The 23,198-nt window shown below is 32.8% G+C and overlaps 1 protein-coding gene across 1 annotated transcript in view; it reads left to right on the top strand.

Annotated features, from left to right (window-relative positions):
• PCLO (piccolo presynaptic cytomatrix protein) overlaps positions 1–23,198 on the top strand; it is a 413,878-nt gene that overhangs the window by 253,574 nt on the left and 137,106 nt on the right. Inside the window, exon 10 of the mRNA XM_063099452.1 lies at positions 7,774–7,899. Within this exon, the coding sequence (XP_062955522.1) occupies positions 7,774–7,899 (126 nt within the window). The remainder of the gene's footprint in view (positions 1–7,773; positions 7,900–23,198) is intronic.

The following is a 23,198-nucleotide window of genomic DNA, read 5'->3' as shown; positions in this document are numbered from 1 at the left end:
ATGTACACAGGCATACAAAAGTAGAAATTGTACTGACAAAACAAATATAATCTTTCCCAACTAATCATTTGCAGTTACAAATTAAATTGTACAGTATCATTTGTGGGCTGCCTAAAAGCCAGAAACATTTCCTCTCCTTAATCTTCTGGTAGATTCTGGCTCCCACCTTTTTTCATCCCATGGTAATTTCCCCTTTTAATGATCTGATCGCAGCCTCTGCCATCACTCTTCTCTCTATAACTGATGGAGCAAGGAAGGGCTATAGCGTGCTGCTCTCCGACCCTTACTTTCTGATTCCAAACCAGGTGTGCTGGCATTAACCAGACAGGAGACACACTGCCAAGTCACTTACTTGGAGCAAAAGTGTGGGCTTCACTCTAGCTTTCCCATGTATTAGCTGTGTCGTCTTGAGCACTTATCCTCACGAAGCCTCATCTTTCTCACATGTAAAATATAGGGTTTGTTCCTTTGTCTGTTTGCTCTTTTATTTTAGAATCTAATGAGATAATGCATTAGCCCCACTTGGAGAAAAAGAGGCATTTCAGTGTTCATCTGTTCATTACTCATTCGAGTATGTATTTAGTTCTACCTAGATACCATGTACTTGCTCCACATATCATACCAGAACCCCAACATTGCACAACCAATACAACAGCTCTTCCTCTTTGTTAATGAAAAGCAAAAGGTTCATATGTCATGTCCCATTTTCCTTTTCATTTCTACCCTCTACGAGTATCGTAACTACTATAAACACAAATGTTCAGCGATTTTTGTTATCAACAAAACGTCCATATATATTTTGGTCACAGAAAACTCAAACTATAACTTTCATTCCTGAATTAGTTTTCTATCATCAAAGATCAAATTTAGTAGCTTAAAACAGCACACATCAAGTATCTCATGGTTTTCATGTGTCAAGAATCCAGACATGGCTTGATCACGTCCCTTGGTCATGATCTCATGAGGCAGCAATCTATGTATTAGCTGGGCTGTGTTCCTTTCTGGAGCTTGGCAGCCCTCTTCAAAGCTCACATCATTGTTGGTGGAATTTCATTTGTTTGGGTTATAGAACTGAATTCCCTGTTTCTTGCTGGCTGTCACCCAGAGGCCACTCCCAGCATATAGAGGCCTCCCTCCATTATTTGCCATGAGGTCCTCTCTCAGGCCTCTCACACATAACAGCTTGCTCCTTGAAGGCCAGCAGGAGAATCTCTCATTCTAGTCTGCTAAGATGGAGTTTTATATAGTAAAAAACAATCATGGTAGTCACCATCCATCTCCTTTGTCAGATCCTGTTGATTCGAAGCAAGTCACAATTTCTGCCTGAACTCAAAGAGAGGGGCTTATACAGGAAATGGCTCATGGGGATCATGATAGAGCATGTCTGCCACAATCTCATATTATGTTAAGAAGTACAAAAGGAACACTTCAAACTAAATTTTGAATTAGAATAGCATTTTTTTCTTCCTACTTATATTTTATGTAAGAAAAACTGACACTAATTTTGAAAAACACATAATAGCTTTACATTAAGTTGAAATTATTTTATTTCCACAGACATTATAGGGTTACATAAGTGTCTCCCAATAAAACAATTTTCTTTAACACACATAGTGAATGACTCTTCGCCTAGTCCTGGCTTGCTATCAATGAGATTAATATTTAAAGAATTCAATATCAAAGCCATACCCAGAAACTGACCCTATTTTCTAATTTTATGGCATCCAATTTCATATCAAACAATCATTTCATTATGGACCCTAAATACTGCTAAATGGAATAAATTTACTTTTAATTGTCTTTTATAAAAGCATTGAGAAAACCCTTCAGATTTATTCTTTATGATTCTAATTTTGCAATTGCTTTATGTAAGCTACAATGGAAAAAAAAGAAAATCTTTGTGCCGCTGCGTGAATGAAGAATGCATGTATGAATGTGGAAGTCCTGGGAAATTTTCTTGGTGGGAATTATTTCCGAAGTATATCAGGAGGAGAAAATCCTACGTACTTTAATTAAAACTACTTTAACAGCACATACATCATCTGTCATTTGAAAAGTGTTGTTCACCAGAACCAGTATACTAGTGTTCTTTGATGTATTTTTGACTTACCTTCCTTACTTCCCATGCTGTATTAGTCTGTTAGTATTGCTATAACAGAAATACCTGACACTGGGTAATTTATAAAGGAAAGAGGTTTATTAGGCTAACGATTCTGCCAGGGTCTTTTTAAGAACTCACTCATTACTCCCCCCCTGCCCCAGGGAAAGCATTAATCCATTCATGAGGGATCCACCCCCATGACTCAATCAGTTTCCAACACTGCCACATTGGAGATCAAGTTTCCACATGTGTTTTGGAGGGGACCACACATCCAAACTCCACCACATGCCAATGTCTATTTTAGTCATATGACAGGTCAAATTGGATTCATCTCAAGAAGTATGGTGTGAATATGAATATCCTTTTATATATTCTTGAATCCCATGTAATATTTTAATATTTTAATAGTATTTACATTAGAAAAGACAAATATTAACTCAAGTTCATGGAAATGTAATATGAAATTTTTTCTTTGAATCTTTAATGTATATAAAGAATATATATTTCAAACCAGGAAAAAGAGGACACTAAACAGGAATTTTTATGCCTGGAGCAACTTGTTGAATAAGAAAAAACAATAGGAATAATTGAGTTTGTAATTTGAATGCTCAGGCTTAGAGTCAAATTAGACTTGGCATGAGTGTGGTATTCCATTTTGATGTTGGTGGAAACTATCAAGCATGGGTTGTTATTAAGGTAACTGATGTGCATTGTTGTGTTTGTAGGAATGTTTTTTTTATAATGAACAAAAATAAGTAAAGATATAGGAAAATAGTGAAATATTCTTTAGGTCTTTGTGTTCAAGCATTAATGAACAAATTGTATCATTTATAGGCCACAAAGGGGAAATTACTATGGATTTTTAATATAATTTGGTTTATTTTCCTAAATGTTTACATGGATGGTTTATAATATAGAAATAAATAGGTGAAAGAGTATAAAAATAAACTTTCACACCCTTACTTGAGCATGTAATTAACATAAAATTTAAAAAATAGATTTAATTGAACTATCCTTTGGGGTTTTACCATTATGACACAATATATTTTCATTTTATGATAAATTTGCTATGAATAATAAAGCAATTTATTTAGAGACTAGTATTTATAAGTTACACTAATACAAATTTTGCTTTTCCTTGGTTCTTGGATGTAGCAAATGATAGTATTGAAATGAAACAAGTGTTTAATTTTGTTAAAACTTAAAGCTCTAATTATAACCTCATAATATTTTTATATATTATTTTAATGTTGAAAATAAAAACATTCTTTGTGATACTCTAAAATACCAGGGATTTTAATATAGCATATTAATAAATATATAAAACTAAAGTAGATTTAAATTGCAAATTTAAATGCAAGTGCAAAATTTTTTTCTTAGGATGTTCATTTGTTTTATGCATAGCTTATTTTAAAAGTGACTACATAATAGCATATTTATCAAATACTGATAATATACATAGAGACTTAAAAAGAGCAATGCATTTAAAATTTTAATTCTAAGGTTAGAAGAGGTAATGCTTTTTCTTAGTGGTTTTGCTACTTTTATCATTGAAATTTTATTTATTTTTATTTATTTTTTTTTTAAGTTTTATTTTGTTGATATACATTGTGACTGATTATTGCTCCCCATCACCAAAACCTCCCTCCTTTCTCCCTCCCCCCCCCCAACAATGTCCTTTCTGTTTGCTTGTTGTATCAACTTCAAATAGTTGTGGTTGTTATATCTTCTTCCCCCCCACCCCGGTTTTTTTTGTGTGTGTGTGTGTGTGTGTGTGTGTGTGTGTGTGTGTGTGTGTGTGTGTGTGTGTGTGAATTTATATATTAATTTTTAGCTCCCACCAATAAGTGAGAACATGTGGTATTTCTCTTTCTGTGCCTGACTTGTTTCACTTAATATAATTTTCTCAAGGTCCATCCATGTTGTTGCAAATGGCAGTATTTCATTCGTTTTTATAGCTGAGTAGTATTCCATTGTGTAGATGTACCACATTTTCCATATCCACTCATCTGATGATGGACATTTGGGCTGGTTCCAACTCTTGGCTATTGTAAAGAGTGCTGCAATGAACATTGGGGAACAGGTATACCTTCGACTTGATGATTTCCATTCCTCTGGGTATATTCCCAACAGTGGGATAGCTGGGTCGTATGGTAGATCTATCTGCAATTGTTTGAGGAACCTCCATACCATTTTCCATAGAGGCTGCACCATTTTGCAGTCCCACCAACAATGTATGAGAGTCCCTTTTTCTCTGCAACCTCGCCAGCATTTATCGTTCAGAGTCTTTTGGATTTTAGCCATCCTAACTGGGGTTAGATGGTATATATAAATATTTCAACATACTTTGGTTTTCCGCATTGTAAATTTCCCTGTAAGACTTCCTTAACTACAGCTATGCTTGTATGTTGTGAAATCACTATAACTTTTGACTTACGTTCTCTATAGTAGCCCTTGAGTTCACATGTCTCTCTACACTGCCATACTGTGAACTCACGAACAAGAACATTTTCATAGCATTTTATCAATGTTTCTAGATGGAATAGCAGCAGAGAGGCAAGAGGAGATTATGTTGATAAAAATTTGACAAAATTTGAAAAACAGTGATACTATAAACATCACTTATCAAGGCCCATTTAGTTCTAAGCATTTCAGTTCAAAATCAATGTTGCTTCTTGAATTTGTCCCAGCTTTTATTGGCATCCTGCTTTCTAGATTTGAAGAGGGGTGTTATATTTTCATAGAAATATTTTGGGTCACTTGTCTATATTTAATGCATAAAATATCGAAGTACCACTATAGAAATGTGAAGTCAAAGTTTCCAGATTTAAATTTTTAGAAATTGTACAAATTCAATTCATTTTCATGACATCCAAATTAGGATACAAGCAACTACTGTAAAACAAACAAAAAATGTTATCCTTCCTGGAACTTTATATTTTCTACCATGCTATTCTTTCACACATTTTTAATATTTCTTTGCAACTTTATTGTCTACATGAAAAACAATAGCAGCAACATCAGCAAAAGGAACAGTAATTTTTTAAAATTTACTGTGTGCCTGAAGTGATTTGTATGTATATAATCTCATTCCTCATGGTATCATCATGACTATATGTAATTTCATTTTGCCAAAGACACTGATGCTTATGAAATATATTTAGAAAGTGTTTTGGGTACCTGAATTCACTAGTGTGAAGCTGTAGTTTATAAAATTAAATATTTATTGTGTCTGAGCCACTTTATTAAGATGGCTATATAGTTTCATATCACTGGTCCTTTACTAAAGGTTTATAGAGTATGATCAGTCACCAAAAATCAAATGACACTAAAAACCCAACTACTTAACCCTCAAGACATTGTCATCTTCAGAATGAAACTATAACTAAATTTTTTAAGTAGTCACTTATTAGATTTTGAAGTTCCACCACTATACTTTTAGCCACAAATTTACAAGATGTAACCATCTTATATCTATTTATTAATTCTAAGTATATGACTGCACCATATATATATAGTGTTGAAATTATTTTTCATAGGATAGTTTTACCTTCTAATTTTTAAGCTTGAAAAGGTATATGCAAGACCCATACCCTGATCTCTTTACTCTACTATGCTCTAATATTGATCTACACTCTAATTTAATTATGTTATATGAGAAATTTTGATATGAGATATGGTCTTGAACATTATCACATTAAGGATATCTCATGAATCACTTTTTGGGATCTCAGAATGACCAAGCAATAAAATTGATACGGTTATGCTAACCATGTTATAAGTCCAATATTCGTGTGAGTTTTTATGGAACCTTTTATAAATAGTGAATTATAGCTTGTGAGTAATTCAACTATGGAAAGTAAAACAAATCTTTGGTTAGAAATCTACATTTTTTAAAGCAAAAACTCATGGAATAGCCCTTTAATTATGGCTGGCTATTTTAAAAATCCTCATTTTATAATTCCTGAGATAGCCTTGGTACACTCAAGAAATTAGGCTAAACTAATTGATTGAAGAATGGCTAACAAGATTTCTTCATCTGCTATCCTTTATTCACATCTACCTAATGTCTTACTGTTGAATCCATCCTGGTTATTATTTAAAGCTAATATCTAAGAACTCAACTGTCTCTACCCAGACTTAGTTGAGGACTAAGTCATATACTAGAAGATGTTCTGCATTCATACAGTTATATCAAATTCGTATCATAAATTAATTTTGGGGAAAAACATTAATGCTGGACAAAGAAATTTGTAGCAGAAAAGCTCCACAGGTGGGGACAGGGAGAGCTAGTGTTTTGTTTAACTATGAACCTTTGACAACAAAGGGGCATTTAAAGGCATATAGTCTTTATTATATGTATTGCAGGGGTGCTTTTTTATTTGTTCTTATAGGCTAAATCTTCAGAGCATTTACCCTGGTCAGAAGCAGAGAGAGGGTGCAGGAGGTAAGGAAGGAGAGGGAGAGAGTAGAGAAAAAGGAAGGAAGGAAGAAAAGAAGGAAGGAAGGAAGGAAGGAAGGAAGGAAGGAAGGAAGGAAGGAAGGAAGGAAGGAAGGAAGGAAGGAAGTTCATTAGAAAGTATTACATTAACTAGAAAGAAGAATCAGTGTTTTACTAAAATATATCCCTGCTGGATAAATGACAGGTTCTGTAATTTACTGTTATCGGTTGTTGAATGCTTGAACTGAGTAGATGCTGGCCACAGAGATTGTTTTTAAAGTCAAGTGTCAAGGAAACAGGGTTTGGAAAAGAGCTGGCTGTTAAAATTCGGAGATTTTGAGAGAGTTGAAAATGGTACTTCAATTATTGAATGGAATGAATCTTAATTTACAGAAATAATTAATTGCATCTTCATTAAAGATGAAGAATTCTGTTTTAAAATACCCTTGATATTTGTAACAAAAATATATCTGGTGTTCTATACATTTGCTAATGTTTAGCTGATTTAAATAAAACTCATAGAAACTAAAAATATCAACACTTTATATCTATCTCAATTAAATTTTTCATAATAATTATTCTCCACTGTTTTTTCATGTGGTTAATTACAGAAAAATCTGTACTATATAATAAGAAATAGTTTACTAAGTTGTTCATTAGTCAAGAATAATTTTATTGTGACATTATAAGTGCCATGTTAGTAGTGCACAGACAATATTAGCTGATGAGTTAAAGCTGAAAATGTATAATAATAGGATATGATCATGTTTTCACTTTATCAGTTACAATCATTTGTATGTTTGGATTGTGCTTTCTTAATTTATAATAGCCATTGCTGCCTTTCTATAAGTGAGATGCTTCTTAATTTCATAAGTGAATTGTATGCTCTGGAGTTTCTTACACTAGGAATATCCTCATAAAATTTTTACGAAATATCTGGTCAAAAATTGGCAAACCCTTAGTATATGATTGAATATGTCTGAATTTTAAAAATTATTTGTTAATATCAGGCTAATCACTGTAGAGTCTACCAAGATTCCAGAAAATCCTATTTAATATCAACTATTATTGAAATCAGAATGATGTATTTTTGTTATAGGTGTTCCTTTCCAATATTGATGTTCTATTTAGCTTCTGGATACCAGTCCCACTTTTTGTTCACCCTGTAACTTGTGATGACTATTGTCCCTTCTTAGATTATTACTAATAATTTGCTAATTTTTCCATACAGGTAATGGATTAGGAATTAGGATTGTGGGTGGTAAAGAAATTCCTGGACATGGTGGAGAAATTGGAGCCTATATTGCCAAGATTCTTCCTGGGGGAAGTGCAGAACAGACAGGGAAACTTATGGAAGGTAAGAATAAGTGATGTCAAAGCAAAGTAAAGTGAGTGTATTCATATTAAATATAATTTAATTTAATATGGAAATTTTTCTCATTCTTTACTGTTTAGGTAAACCTCTTTCCTTCTAGTTAATTGTGATCTTCAGATATAATAATGTAAAAGATATATTTGCAAATATATTCATTTTATTTTCGATTGCATTGTCCTTATGGTTAGCTATGAGAATATCACCTTAAGAAACACTAAATAGTCAAAATTTTTTACTGGCTGGGGCAATTTTATTTTTTTAAAAAAAGCACCTTGGTTATCTGGAATAATGTTTCATAAATACCAAGAAAAATTATATTAAAATACAAGCTACAAAATTTCACAGATGATACAGTATGCAGTAAGGTTAAGTCAGAAAACTGGACAGCCCACAGGCGAAGTCCACCTGCTGCCTGTTTCTGTAAACAATGTTTCATTGGAACACAGCCATAATCCTTAATTTATATACTGGATGCGGATGCTCTCCTGCTACAGTAGCAGAACTGCATTCACAGCAGAGACTACGGTCTGCAACAACTGAAATATTTACTCTTTGTCCCTTTACAGAAAAAGTTTGCTAACCCCATTGTCTACTTTTAGATTCTAATCACCTCATTACATCATAAGTATTTTAAAATAATGAACTTTACAGATGTAGCTAATGGGACATAAAATATGTATTTTGTCATTTTCTTTCAGTAAAATATTGCAGGTGGATTCTCAAAATACACAATGATAATTTTCAATTGACAATTAGATAATGTGGTCATTTGCATTCTCCAAACGAACATAGTTTGCAAGCTTTTGGTGATATTGTTTATGATGAACATTGTTTATCATTAAGTAGGTACAATCTTTTAATTTTTACTCTGAATAAAATACTTATTTGGAAAAAGTGTTTTTCTGCCATTTCATAGTTTAATAAAATGTTGTCTGTTGTTACTTTAAAACTTTATGTTAAAAATGATTCACTGTGATTTTCTTAAATTAAATCTATTGGAACCTACCAAAAAAGTCCTTAGAAATTCCAATAGACTATTAGCATAAACACAAACTGGAGGCAATATTTATTTATCACAGTGTTCTGCTGAAGCCAGCTTGCTCCATCTCATTAAGATACACTATTTACATCTCTTTCCAACTTCAAATTCAGTGACATTATGTTAATAGCTTGAATTGGCCATGGTAGGAGTATTTATAATGTGGAAATAGGCAAATGGTATAAATCATGCCTTTGTTTGTTTGTTTGCTTGTATGCTTTTAGAATACCTGTTTACCAGCACGTCACCAAATATATAAATGAAAGCATATTATTAAAAATATTCTGATGGCATTTATAGAACAGGAAACTTCGGAGAGCTAGCTAGACAGATAAATGAAGGAAAAGATTGTGTGAACCAACAGATAGCAATTATAAGAAAAGCACTGGGTCTGTATGAATTTTCTACAACTATAATCTTATCATTCCCAATGCTCCTCCTTAGGTGTTGCAGTCCAGTTAGGATATATGAATTGAGACCCATTTTTAAGGATGGGAATGATAGAATCACATATTATACTCCAGAATGAAATTGAATATGGTTTTTACTATAAAATAAAAATTGCAATAACAGCCACGCCTATCATTTGGCAAAGAAACTTGAATCATTTATAGATAAAATTTTATGTCCTTCTTTGGATTAACACCATAGAAATTAGCAAATGCTACAAATAAGGATAATTTTAAAGACAATCTCAATGAAGTATTCTATGGTGACATGATGCTCTTTGCACTTGTTACCTTATGTGGCCTGTTTTGAGTTCATAAGTGTAATTTTAAAAAATAGATATAATGAAAAATCATACAAGAGAGAAAACTGAAGTGAACCTAAAATTACATTTGTGATTTTATAAGCTCTAAGACTGCCACTAAAGTTCTCTTATTTTATTTTAGAACTAGTAGCTTTGCAGTTTATTTACTTGGTTTTAGTTGAAAATTTTAAACAGCATGCATATGATTTAAGATTTTATTAAATGTTTTAATTGTTCATTCTCTCAAAATTTTGCCAATGTGCCAAGTCAGGCCTTTCTATGAGCATTGATCCTCTGGTTGGAGTCCATTTCTTGTGACTCCTACACCCATAATTTATTATTCATGATTTCCAGCTTAGCTTTATTTCTGCTTGCAACATAGGTCTTTAACAAAACCATTGTTAATATTTCTATTAGATTCATGATGCTGTCTTGACTGTCAATATTTATATACTGTTTTGAACGTTAAATATTCTGAGAAATAAGTTCGACATGTAGTAAACTGTATTCTTTCTCCTACCCACAAAGCCTATACCTATGCCTGTGCTACCAGGCTAGAATGGTAAAGATTCATTCCTTTTCTGTCCAAAGATTAACAAGCTAAAATGCCACCAGTCCAAATGGGTATCCGCGAGCATTCACCTTGTTTAGAACAGGACATATTCTGGTACTTTATGAGTGTGTATGTGTGCATGTGTGTCTCTCTGTGTGTGTATATTTGTTTTGTCTATATGGATGTGTTTAATTTAAATATGATACCATGAGGGCTTAGGCCCTTCAGCCTCAACTCCTAATAGATTATCCAAACATTCCAAAGAAGTAGATTGGTTGAAATATAACCCTGATTTTTATGCCTGATGTGAGGCACCACTATAATGATACGAATTGTATGTCACTGTAGATTTTGTTTTCTTTTAATTTTTTTTTTATTTTATGACCATTGATTGTTTTTAAATTTTGTATTGCTTTTATACAGATATAAACAAAAGCAAAGATAAGGTGAATAACTTGTTCAATTACACAACCAAGAGATGGGCAATATTATGATTCTTCAAGAATAAAAAAAATGGAGAAAATCCTTTTTAATCTGCTACACAAAATATTGATGACCATTGAATTTTAAAAATTTATTTTTTGAAGAAAATAAAGATTAATATCTTTTAGTTTGAAGTTTCTTCTAAGGAAAAAATATACATACATGATTAGGTAGGGAGGTAGATAGATGGGTGGATAGATAGATAGGGTGTGTCTGTATGTGCATTTATGTAATTGAATATCTCCATCTGTATAATGAATTCCAGGGTAGACTTAGGAATGATGATCTCTTCAAGACATACCTTTGTTTTCTGTATTTCTGAAAACAAAAGCATACAGACTGTGCCCTTATGGATTCGATATTGTCTTCCAGTTGATTTAAAACATGAATGACAACTTGATTGTCGGAAGAATTCATAGACTGTTTTTTCTTCCACTCCAAACTACAAAGTTATTGTTCAGACAAGTTTGACTGGATCTATTCTGTTTTTTCAAGTTTATTCATTTCTCCTATAATGGGCTTTTTTTCTTAGTACTTGGGTATAGCATTTTTTTAATAGTTTTATTTTTAATTGAAAAATAATAATTGAATGTATTTATGGGTTACAGTATGATGTTTTGATGCATGTATACATTGTAAATGATTAAATCAATCAATTAGCATATAACAGGCTTTTCAGACTCAACAGGGTCTGACATTTTAACACTTGTGGCACTCTATGGCAGAGTCATAGTATGTTAACTTTGGGAAAGTGTATTAATTCATTTGCTGTTGTTTCCTCTAGCTTTTATTCTCTGGATTTATCCATTTAAAACATACTGACTGATCATGTAGTTTTCAGTTGCTATAAGCCACGTGCTATTCTGAAAGTATTTGTTTATATAACTACATTAAAGGGAAAACAAAATTTCCTGGTATAATTTCTGAGTGACTGTTCTGGTTATTGTTTGAAAAAATATTCTATTCAATTTCTTTTTATTGAGACATAATTGATTATAGATATTTGTAGGGTACAGAGTTGAATATCACTATTTGTGTACAATATGTGATGATTAAATCAGGGTAATTAGCATATTCATCATTGCAAAATGTAATCATTCTTTGTGTCCATTAACCAATTTCTCCCTACCCCTCTCCCTTCCCCTTTCCCACCTCTAGTAACCACAGTTCTGAACAAGATTGTCTATTGTGTTAAATATTATAGGACAATGTTATTTTAATGCTGATTATTAGTCATAATTATTATTGCAAAATTGTTAGGTTATACTCAAGAAATTGGTTTTAAAACATTTATAATATTTGCTTTTGTGCTATCTCCTAATATAAAAAATGCAGTTACAGTGTTCCATTATTCAAAATTTCCTAAACCAATCTTTTAGTTTCACATCAATCTGCAATGATTTTCTGAAAATCTACTCAGCGAATCAAATACTTGAGGGATCCTAATCTTCTATAATCTTAAAATTTCATGTCTCATACTTAAGTTAATCCATTTTGAGTAAGTTTTGGTACATGGTGAGAGGTGTGGGTCTAATTTCATTCTTCTATATATGGATATCCAGTTTTCTGAGCACCATTTATTGAAAAGGCTGTCCTTTCCCCAACGTATGCTGTTGGTGCCTTTGTCAGATATGACTTGGCTATTAAGTACATGGATTGATTTCTCATTCTCTATTGTGTCCCATTGGTCCATATGTCTGTTTTTTATGCCAGTACCATACTGTTTTGGATACTTTACAGTATAATTTGAAGTCAAGGAGTGTAATACTTTAATTTATTCTTTTGCTCAGGATTGCTTTTGCTATTCAAGGTCTTTTGTGGTTCCATATGAATGTTAAGATGTCTTTTCTATTTCTGTAAAGAATGTCATTGGTGTTTTGACGAGATTAATATTTAGATATATGTCATGTAACTATAAAACTCCTAGAAAAAACATATGAGAAACACTTCAGGATGTAGGACTAGGCAAAGATTTTTTGAATAAGACCTCAAAAGCACAGGTAACACAAGAAAAAAATAAACAAATGAGATTATATCAAATTAAAAAGCTTCTGCACAGCAAAGGAAACTATCAACATATGAAAAGACAACCTACAGACCAACAGATTAGGAGAAACTATTTGCAAACTATGCATCCAACAAGGGATTAATATCCAGAGTATACAAGGAACTCAAACAACTGAACAGTAAAAAAAAAAAAAACATAATCTGATTTTAAAATGGGGCAAAAGAGCTAAATAGACATTTGTCAGAGGAAGACATACAAATGGCCAACAGGCACGTGAAAAAAATACTCAACATAACTAGTCATCAGAGAAATACAAATCGAAACCACATTGAGATATCATCTCACCCCAGATAGACTGGCTATTATCAACAAGAGCAGTGAATGACAAATGCTGGTGAGGAAACAGAGAAAAGGGAACAATTCTACACTGTTGGTTGGACTATAAATTAGCACAGCCTTTATGGAAAACAGAATGGAGGTTTCTCAAACTACAGATCTAACTAGCATATGATCCAGCATTCCCACTTCTAGGTATATACCCAAAGGAATGGAAATCAACATGTCAAATGGAAACCTGCACTCTCATGTTTATTGCAACTCTATTTACAATAGCCAAGATATGGAACCAACCTATATGTCCATCAATGGATGACTGGATAGGGAAATACAGTATATATAAACAGTGGAATACTACTCAACCATAAAAAAGAATGAAATTCTACTATTCACAGCAACATGGATAAACTTAGAGAAAAATATGTTAAATTAAATAAACCAGGCACAGAAGAGAAATACCACATGTCCTCACTTATAAGTGAGAGCCAGGAAGGAAGGAAGGATGGATGGATGGAAGGAAGGAAGGAAGGAAGGAAGGAAGGAAGGAAGGAAGGAAGGAAGGAAGGAAGGAAGGAAGGAAGGAAGGAAGGAAGGCACTTAAGGCAAAACAACAAACAATAATAAAACAAACTTTCAGAAGGGGAGAACAGAGCTGTAGTTATTACGCAGGGTAAGGGGTAGAGAGGGGGGGATTAGGGAGAAATTGGCTAGCAGACACAAAGAATGAGTACATTTTGTAATAACGAATATGCCAACTATCCTGATTTGATCATCACATATTGTACACAAATACTGGTATTCAACTCTGTACCCCATAAATATGTATAACCAATTATGTTTCTGTTTAAAACATAAATAAATAAAATCTTAAAATTTATTTCCCAGTAACATTTAGTAAACTTTCTTGAACAAATACTGAACAAAGAATGATCTTTTACTACCTGTTAGTCTCCCTTTTAATTGCATAAGATTAGTCTTTGTTTTATTGAAAGAAATGAAGACAGAAGATCTGGGGAATTTAACTACAAATCTAATTAAGTTTCTAAAGTGTTGTTTCTTGCTATTTGCTTTAGGATTAAAATTTTAACAATTTTTAAACCAACAATGGTGGGGCTGTGAAATGTTCACCAATGTTGGAGTTTTAAATGATGTACAATATTTTCTCTCATTTTGGTCTTTGACACTGATGTTCCTGTTGGAACTAATCTGAACATCTAAACATATACTAGAGTCTATGGACTTTGAATGTATATTTACAAATTTTCCCTTTCATTTTAAATCTTTATGCTTAGATAAATGATTGTAAACCCTTTATATTACAACATAAATACCCAGTTCAGTATAGTCAACACCTAAGCTAATGGACTCAACAAATTAGATACTTACTCTCTAATAAACTTTCTTTAAAAAAAGAAATTTTATTTTCTCTAGATAATTTTATTTGGCCAAACATACTCAATATCATTTCAATTTTAGGAAGTTTTGAATTTGATGTGCTTATTCTTTTAAAATAACTTTCTTTATATATTCTTCTCAGAGCAAGGTTCCAGCCATCTCCAAATCTGGGAATTCCGTAATACAATTGTCACTACCTCATAATAAGCACACTTTTTTTTTTAATCAATAAAAACTAGATTCAGGTTTTCTCTGTGTTCCATTCCACACATCTATTGTGTTCCCTAACATTGTGAGGTTGTTTTTTTTTCCTGCATATTCAGTGTTCAGCACAGTGCTTAATAAAGCAAGAGTGCAAGCAATATTTGAAGAATGGAATGACAAAATATTTCCTTTTCAATTACAAAATTGGATACTTGTTAAGATGTCAGTCGTCACAGAGTTGTGTGAAGCAAATAAAATGATGCATGTAGTTACATTCTACTATTTGTAAAGAGCCATGTACATTTAGGACAGCATCAATATTTAGTGATATAACTTTTAATTATCTTTTCAGAAAAGATGTACAAAATGGAAATCATTTCCTTTGGGCACATGTTCTCACAAATTTCAGCTTAACTACTCATAAATTTACATAAATTTATTCTACTTTTTTTTCTTCTTAGTGTTTCTTTGCTTTGAATTTAAATTCAGATCTTTAGGGTGGGGTGGGAGGACAGAATTGTTATTGACAGAAAAAAACCTCCAACACAGAAAATGCAGTACAATCATTTTGTGCATGGCTGAGTGTGAGATTTTTCTCTGCCATTTCTTCTCTATCCTAGAAGCTGCAAAATATCATGTTTGATCAGTGATTGAGAGAGGGTAAGGACACAAAACAGAAGAGTTTTAAATTAGAAGTTAAAAATCTCTATTCAGCTCCTTGCCCATTTTTTGATTGGGTTATTTGTTTTTTTACTGTATAATTGCTTGAGTTCTATGTATATTCTGGATATCAATCCCTTGTCGGATGCATAGTTAGCAAAAATTTTGTCCCACTCGGTAGGTTGTCATTTCACTCTCTTGATTGTTTCCTTTGCTGTGCAGAAGCTTTTTAGTTTGATATAGTCCCATTTGTTTATTTTTTCTTTTGCTGCTTGTGCTTTTGGGCTCATGTTCATAAAGCCTGTGCCCTGACCTAATTGCCGAAGTGTTCACCTGTATTTTCTCTTAGTAATTTTACAGTTTCAGGTCTTTCTTAAGTCTCTAATCCATTTTGAGTTGATTTTAGTATATGGTGCGAGATGCATATCTAGTTTCATTCTTCTGCATATGGATATCCAGTTTTCCCAGCACCTCTTGTTGAAGAGGAAGTTTTTTCCCCAAGGTAGATTTTTGTTGCCTTTGTCCAATATCAGATGGCTGTAAGACTGAGGAGTGATTTCTGGGTTCTCAATTCTACTCCACTGGTCTGAATGTCTATTTTCTTACCAGTACCATGCTGTTTGGGTTACAATAGCTTTGTAGTATAACTTGAAATCAGGTACTGTTATGCCTCTGGCTTTAATTTTTTTGCTCAGGATTGCTTTGGCTATTTGGGGTCTTTTGTTTTTCCATATGAAAGGTAAGATTTTTTTTTCATTTCTGTGAAGAATGTCATTGGTATTTTGATGGGTATTGCATTGAATCTGTAGATCACTTTGGGTAGTATAGACATTTTCACAATGTTAATTCTTCCAATCCAAGAGCATGGAATATCTTTCCATCATTTTTGTCTTCTTTAATTTCTTTCAGAAGTGGTTTGTAGTACTCATTGTAGAGGTCTTTCACTTCCTTGGTTAAATTGAATACTAGGTATCTTTTTTTTTTTTTTTTTCAACAATTGTAAATGGGCTTACTTTCTTTATTTCTCTTTCTGTTGATTCATTGTTTGAGTATATAAATGCTACTGATTTGGGGGCCTTTATTTTGTATCCTGCAACATTACTGAAGTTATTAACCAGCTCTAGGAGTTTTTTGATAGAATCTTTAGGTTTTTCTGCATATATTATCATGTCATCTGCAAATAGAGAAAGACATACAAATGACCAACAGATACATGAAAAAATGCTCAACATCACTAGTCATCAGGGAAATGCAAATTAAAACTACATTTGGATACCACTTCACCCCAGTTAGACTGGCTGTAATCAAAAGGACTATGAATAACAAATGCTGGTGAGAGTGTAGAGAGAAAGGAATGCTCCTACACTGTTGGCAGTTCTGTAAATTATTACAACCACTATGGAAAACAGTATGGAAGTTTCTCAAACAACTACAGACAGATCTTCCATATGATCCAGCAATCCCTCTTCTGGGTATATACCCAGAGGAATGGAAATCATCATATCGAAGGGATACCAGCACTCCCATGTTCATCGCAGCTCCATTTACAATAGCCAAGATATGGAAGCAACCTAAATGCCCGTCAATGGATGATTGGATAAGGAAATTGTGGTATATATACACCATGGAATACTACTCTGCCATAAAACAGAATGAAATACTCACATTTGCAGCAACATGGATGAACCTGGAGAAACTTACGTTGAGTGAAATAAGCAAAGCACAGAGGGATAAATACCACATGTGCTCACTCATATGTGGGAGCTAAGAGAGAAAGAAGGAAGGAAAGAAAGACCACAGTGGTGCATTGGACTTGCAGAGGGAGAGAACATTCCTTGGGCTACAAAGTGGAGTTGGGGGGAAAGAGGGAAGGGGAGGGAGGTTGGGAATAATTGAGTGGAGGACACGGGGTACAAATGCAATTTCTGGTAATGGGTATGCTGCCAGTATGAATCTGGCCCTCACATCATGGGCAGGAGCAGTGACAATTAGCTTTGTATCTCATGAATATTCATAATAAAAAAGAAAAATAAATAAATAAAATAAAATGTATTTGCTGTTAAATAAATAAATAAACAAACAAATAAATAAAAAAATAAAATGAAAAAGAAGTTAAAATGTCAACTCAAAATAGCAGATACTATGTGGAAGTGTTTGCTGCCTGACATCTTGTGTTTATGATTCATTTACACTTATATGGTGAGTGTGGTTTTCTTTCAGTTTGTACATTTTTACTGAAAGAACTCAGTAGTTGAATTTCTCTATCACACAGCAACAACAGAAAGTCAGGATTTGATGTTTAAAATGTATTAAAAGTGGACAGGATTTTCTATCATCTCAGCTCCCTCACCAATCAAGAAATTACCTTGCAAGACTCCCACAGTTTATTCTTACTTTTCACCTATTAAGAAGCCCAGCTCAATGTCTCACATCTTCTGTAATGTCTTCTCTGATTCAGATGAGAGTAAGAGAGAGTGGGGAAGGGGGACTTCTTAGCATTCATGGTTTGATGTATGCAGTTTAGAACTTAATCAGGCACTGACCTGTAATTTTCATTACAAATGTTCAAGGGTGAAAAAAAAAAAAAACTTTAGAGAATAATGTGGCAAACAGCCATGTACTCGCCATACTGTTTGTCTTAATATTTTGCTCTATTAGTTTTTTTTTTATTTTTAAAAGAAATAAGCACCTATAAATCAGCTAAAGAATCCTGTAATCAATCTCCACTCATAAACCTTTGTTACTGCTGTGGAATAAACTTCCAGACTTCATTTGGGGTCACACTTGTGCTTGCTTTTCTATGAGTGTTATTATGTACGTATTCATAAGTATATAATAGTTCATTTTGCTTGTTTACAAAATTTTATATAAGTGATATCTTACTGTACATTTCTTTGTGCCACTTTTTTTTTTTTTTTAGTCGCATAAAATTTTCAAGATTTATCCAAAGATACATGTAGCTCTAGTTTATTTTAACTACTGGATAGAATTCTATAATTGTATGTCTCTCCTACAGTTTAATTTAAACGTTTGCTGGTTATTCAGGTTATTTATAGTTTTGTTTTTATTTTTACTGTTTCAAAGAATGCTATAATTAATTCTTTGAAGTAGTCTCCTTGTGCATGTGTGTAGGAGTTTCTTCTATAATGAGATAAATTTCTGGGTTATAGTGACTATCAGTCTTGTTAAATAACACAGGAAAATGTGCGGCTTCTTTAACTAGTTGATTTTTCAAATTCCTCTTCAAAGTGTTAGATGAATTCATCAGTGGCAAATCAGTGTTTTTGTTTCTTTACATTCTTTTTCCTCTTTCTCTACATTCCCCTTTTCAAATCTAATGTGGAATGATATCTCGTTGTTTTTTATTTATCTTCCCTTCAGTAATATTGAGTATGATCATATTTTATTAATCTTGTTATATTTGGGGTTTCTCTCACCTGTGATTTGCCTGCTTTTGGTTTTTGGTTTGGTTTGGGGTGTTTGCCTATTCTTTAACTGGGTTTTATATTTTTATTGATATTTAGGGAATCTTTATATATTCCAGACATAATCAATCCTTTGTCAAATATGTAGGCTGTAAATACCTTCTCCCTGTATGTGGATTGTAGTTTTAGTTTCTGTTTTTATTTATTTATTTTGCAGTAGTTGAAATTTTAACATAGTTAAATTTGTCATTTTGCTTCAATTAAGTTTTATAAATTTTTTTTTTATTGTTCAGGAAATTCCCTATGCCTTGAAGTCTTAAAGATGTTATTCTACATTTTCTTCTAAAAACTGCAAAATCTGACATTTCATAAACATTCTATAGTCATAGAATTAGGTTGTTTTTAATCTATCTGTGATATGAAATAGAAAGCTTATATTTCAGTCTTGTTTTCCTCCTCAATGTGGATAATCCATTTCCTGTGCACCATTTTTTGATAGTGTATCATTACTCCCACTGATCCACAATGTCATATATTGATGTTTTTACACATGTATGGGTCTTTTCTGAGTTCTGTGTTCTGGTTTATTTGTTTATGCCTATACCAACATCACACTGTTTTAATTATGATATCTTTATATTAAGTCCTGACAGATGGTAGGCAAATCCACCATATTGCTCTTCTGCAAAATTTTCTTGTAACAATTCTTGACACTTCATTCTTGCATTTAATTTCTAGAATCAGCTTGTCAGTTTTCATGACATCTGTTGAAATTTGATATTGATTACACTAAAAGAACAGATTAGTTTGGAATATATATATATATTTTTATATATATTCATGTCTATTTGAGTCTTCAATATGTTCACAATGCAGGACATAGAGATTGAGGCATTGTATTCTGAATCAATACAATAAAGTTAGGACATTAAAAAAAACTTATACATAGCAATTGTTAAATTCATTAACAATTTTGTATGTTTTATATCAACTTATAGCAATATTATATATCCAGAAAAGGCAGAGCAGAAAATGTAAATAAAATAAAATTTAATTCAGGAAACATGATGGTCTAAATCTAATTCTTTATGTTCACATTATTGGTTCTAAGCTTTATTTAATCACTGGACTTCTTGAGCTTGTTCTCCAAATTAATTTTTCCTGGTTTTGCGTGTCATGATATCATAATTGTGAAATACATTACTGACATGATACTTTTAAAATTTTAACAATTTGTGTAAGAGAACAATGAATCCATAAGGACTAAGTAACTTTAATGAACGCAAAACAATTGTCTGTTTATTTTGATAGGTTGTCCAACTGTAAGTTAATTTAATAAAATCCTTTGAAGATCATTTGTATCTGTATTATTTTAATTCATAATTAAATCAAATTTAGAAAATTTTTGGAAAGCTTTTTTAAGCTAAGATGGGAATATAGCATTAAAATATAAATGTAGCTTCTTCAAGAACATTCTTAATGAATCAGTGGGAACACAGCATGGAAGAGCAGAATGCTAAAACGAGTAATATCCAGTGTTTGCTTGTGGATTTAGCCAGAGCTGTATGGCAAGTTCGCATCTCCCAGGCCATTAGATGAGAGAAACATCATGTGTCCATAGGCTATTCTGTGAGAAAATGTACCTGTGGCATGAATTCTAATTCTTGGATAATTTCAAATTCTTAGTTTTTAGTTGTTTCAGAATAGGTGATTGGTATTGGTTCAGCTAGCTAGCTCCTCTTAAAATGAATTGGCAGGGTTTCTGGCAACAAAATATTGTTGGATTTATTGTTCAGAATCAGTGATTGGAGAGAGGGTGAGGTTAGTTATTTTTGGATTGGTCACTTTCCTTTTAGAAGCTGGCATCTGGAATTCCCTGTCATAAAGAAGTCTGTGGGAGAAGAGCTAATTCCAGTAGCATTATTAGAGGACAAACTCCAGTGTAGCATAAGGGAGAATGTTCCTAGGCAAGAAAGTCTCTATTTCTGCTTATGCTTTTTTGGCATATGTTACAGATGTCATGGCAGTGATCAAGGTTGGAGATCAAGAAACACAGCACACAGATGAGTGAGCTTCCTTGTTCTTGTTCCAGGGGGATAACCAGGTACGAATTGGTCATTAGCATGAGATTTCTCAAAATTCCCTAAAGCTGGTGTGTTAGGTACACATGACGCAGATCTCATTTCATGTTGATACAAAGATTTTCTAATGAATATTTAGAAACTACCTACTAAGAAGAAAAATGCAAATGGTTTTGTACCTGGACTGGTAGGTTGTAATATATTATTTTTAGGATGAAATGATATCACACTTACCACATCAGGATATTACTGATGAGCTATATTGCCAAGTTAAAGAAAGATATTCCCTCCTTTTTCCATTTATTTTTAAATGTATCAGAGGAGAAATATGTTTGAGTTATAATATTTCTGATAGAGACATCAAGAAAACTAAATAACTGTTTTATTTTACATGTTACAGTACCACAAATCCTAATTTGATTGCTTTTATCAACAAGGATGACATACCTCAAAATATTTATGAATGTTCAAGTGGTATTACTTCTTGATGAACAATTGATTCTGTAGTTAAATTTCTGGATTTGTCCTACCAGTACACCATAAAATAAGCTGCATTTTTTGTGAGAACTGGCAGTGGATATTTTGAAAGCAAGGACGCTAAACTCTTTTTAATATCAATACCAGTTCTTCAAGCAGCCAATGTTTTAGCATCTCCGATGATATATAGAGAACATGTTTTTAGAATAAGAAAGATCAGAATTTAAGTCCAGCTCAGGTAATTACTGCCTGGATAAGTTGCTTTAGGACCTGGGTGTTCTCAGTTGGAAAATTGGAGTAATAGTCTTTGCAAAATTGTTATCAGATTTAGAAATAGTACATCAAAAACATATAGTATGGTGCTTGGCACATTGTAATTGGAGAAAAACCTGTGCTTACTTTCAACTTTGGAGACCTCTGATGGTAAGAACAATATTAGCTATATTAAGTTTGAATTCTATGTCCCCCATATCTGTACATGCTTAGATCATTGACCATGGTCAGGTCTGAGTTCTGAGATACAGAAACATATAATATTTCTGATTTTAAAAAAAGCATCAAACTTGGAGTCAGAAGACTCTGAATTAATGCTGTCTTCATGACTTTAGGCAAGTTACTTGTGTTCTCTAAGTCTCCTTTTCTCTCATCTGTGTGATCAAAAGGTTTCAAGATCTAGTTCACAGGGTTACAATGAGATTGAAAGGAACTGATGTCTCTTATAACTGTAAAGCAATAGACTAGCTATAGAAGCTATTTTGTTGAGGATAGGTGAAATTATTTTCATGGATGACTCTTAATCTTATAAAATTCATAGTTCCCATAAAGGAACATTTAACTGCTAGAGATATCTAGTATAATGAAGTATATCATTTCTAATATCAAGCCTGCGTAAATGAAAGAAATTTTAATGCCAGAAATGATTAAGCCATTTTGCATGTAAAATATATCACCTCCTATTTGTAAAATCATACTTTTGGCTAATCTTTTAAAAGCCTTCTAAAATTCTCTTCTTGTTAACAATATGTTCATCAGTAAACTTGGTGTTCTGATTAAAATCTGTGGACGTACGTAGAATGGATATCTGTTCATATAACTTTGTTCGTCTGTTAGTCACTAAAAACTAATGTTGTTAATGAACAGAATCATGACATAGGAATCAGATGACCTAGTGTCTAGACCAATCTTTCTTATCAAGTACTAGTGCGACCTTCAACAAATCACAGAACCTCACTGGGTCTTTAGCATTAAACGTAAGGGACTTATGAGATACCTTACCTCTTGAAGAGATGTGAGGAAGAGATTGAACCTTAAGGAACATAGAATCAAAGGTTTGGAAGTGAGAGATGAGGCAGTAGTATGTGAGTAATGATAAACTAGCTATGCTATATAAAACAGAAATCCAAGAACTAGAATTAAGAATGTGAGACTAATCAGATGGGCAGAAGGAATAAGTGAGATCAGAAGTGGATAAATCATGACTAATGAAATCTAAGCCTCAGGATTCCTCACTTCCATTCAGGCACCTTACAAGGCTCCAAGAAGGGCTTAGAAATATGCAATGTTTGTGTCATTTGTCAGCCTTTTAACATTTGTAATTTGTTCTGATTTATTTTCTCCTTTTAACAAATATTCACTTGTATCTAATTTTGTATTTATAATTATACACACACACACACACATATGTACATACATATACAAATGTGTGTGTGTGTGTGTGTGCGTGTATACATTTATAAGCTTCAGGCCTTACAATTCCTGGATTCATCCCTGCATGAGATGTTGTTTCTTACTGGTGGAAAAGGTTGAGGTACTACTCACTTCAGAACTATAAGAGCCTACTGATGTGAACTAGTAATATCATGAAAAGGT

The sequence above is a fragment of the Cynocephalus volans genome, chromosome 6, assembly GCF_027409185.1.
Source record: "Cynocephalus volans isolate mCynVol1 chromosome 6, mCynVol1.pri, whole genome shotgun sequence".
Lineage (NCBI taxonomy): Eukaryota > Metazoa > Chordata > Mammalia > Dermoptera > Cynocephalidae > Cynocephalus > Cynocephalus volans.
This window is presented reverse-complemented; position numbering and strand designations above follow the sequence as displayed.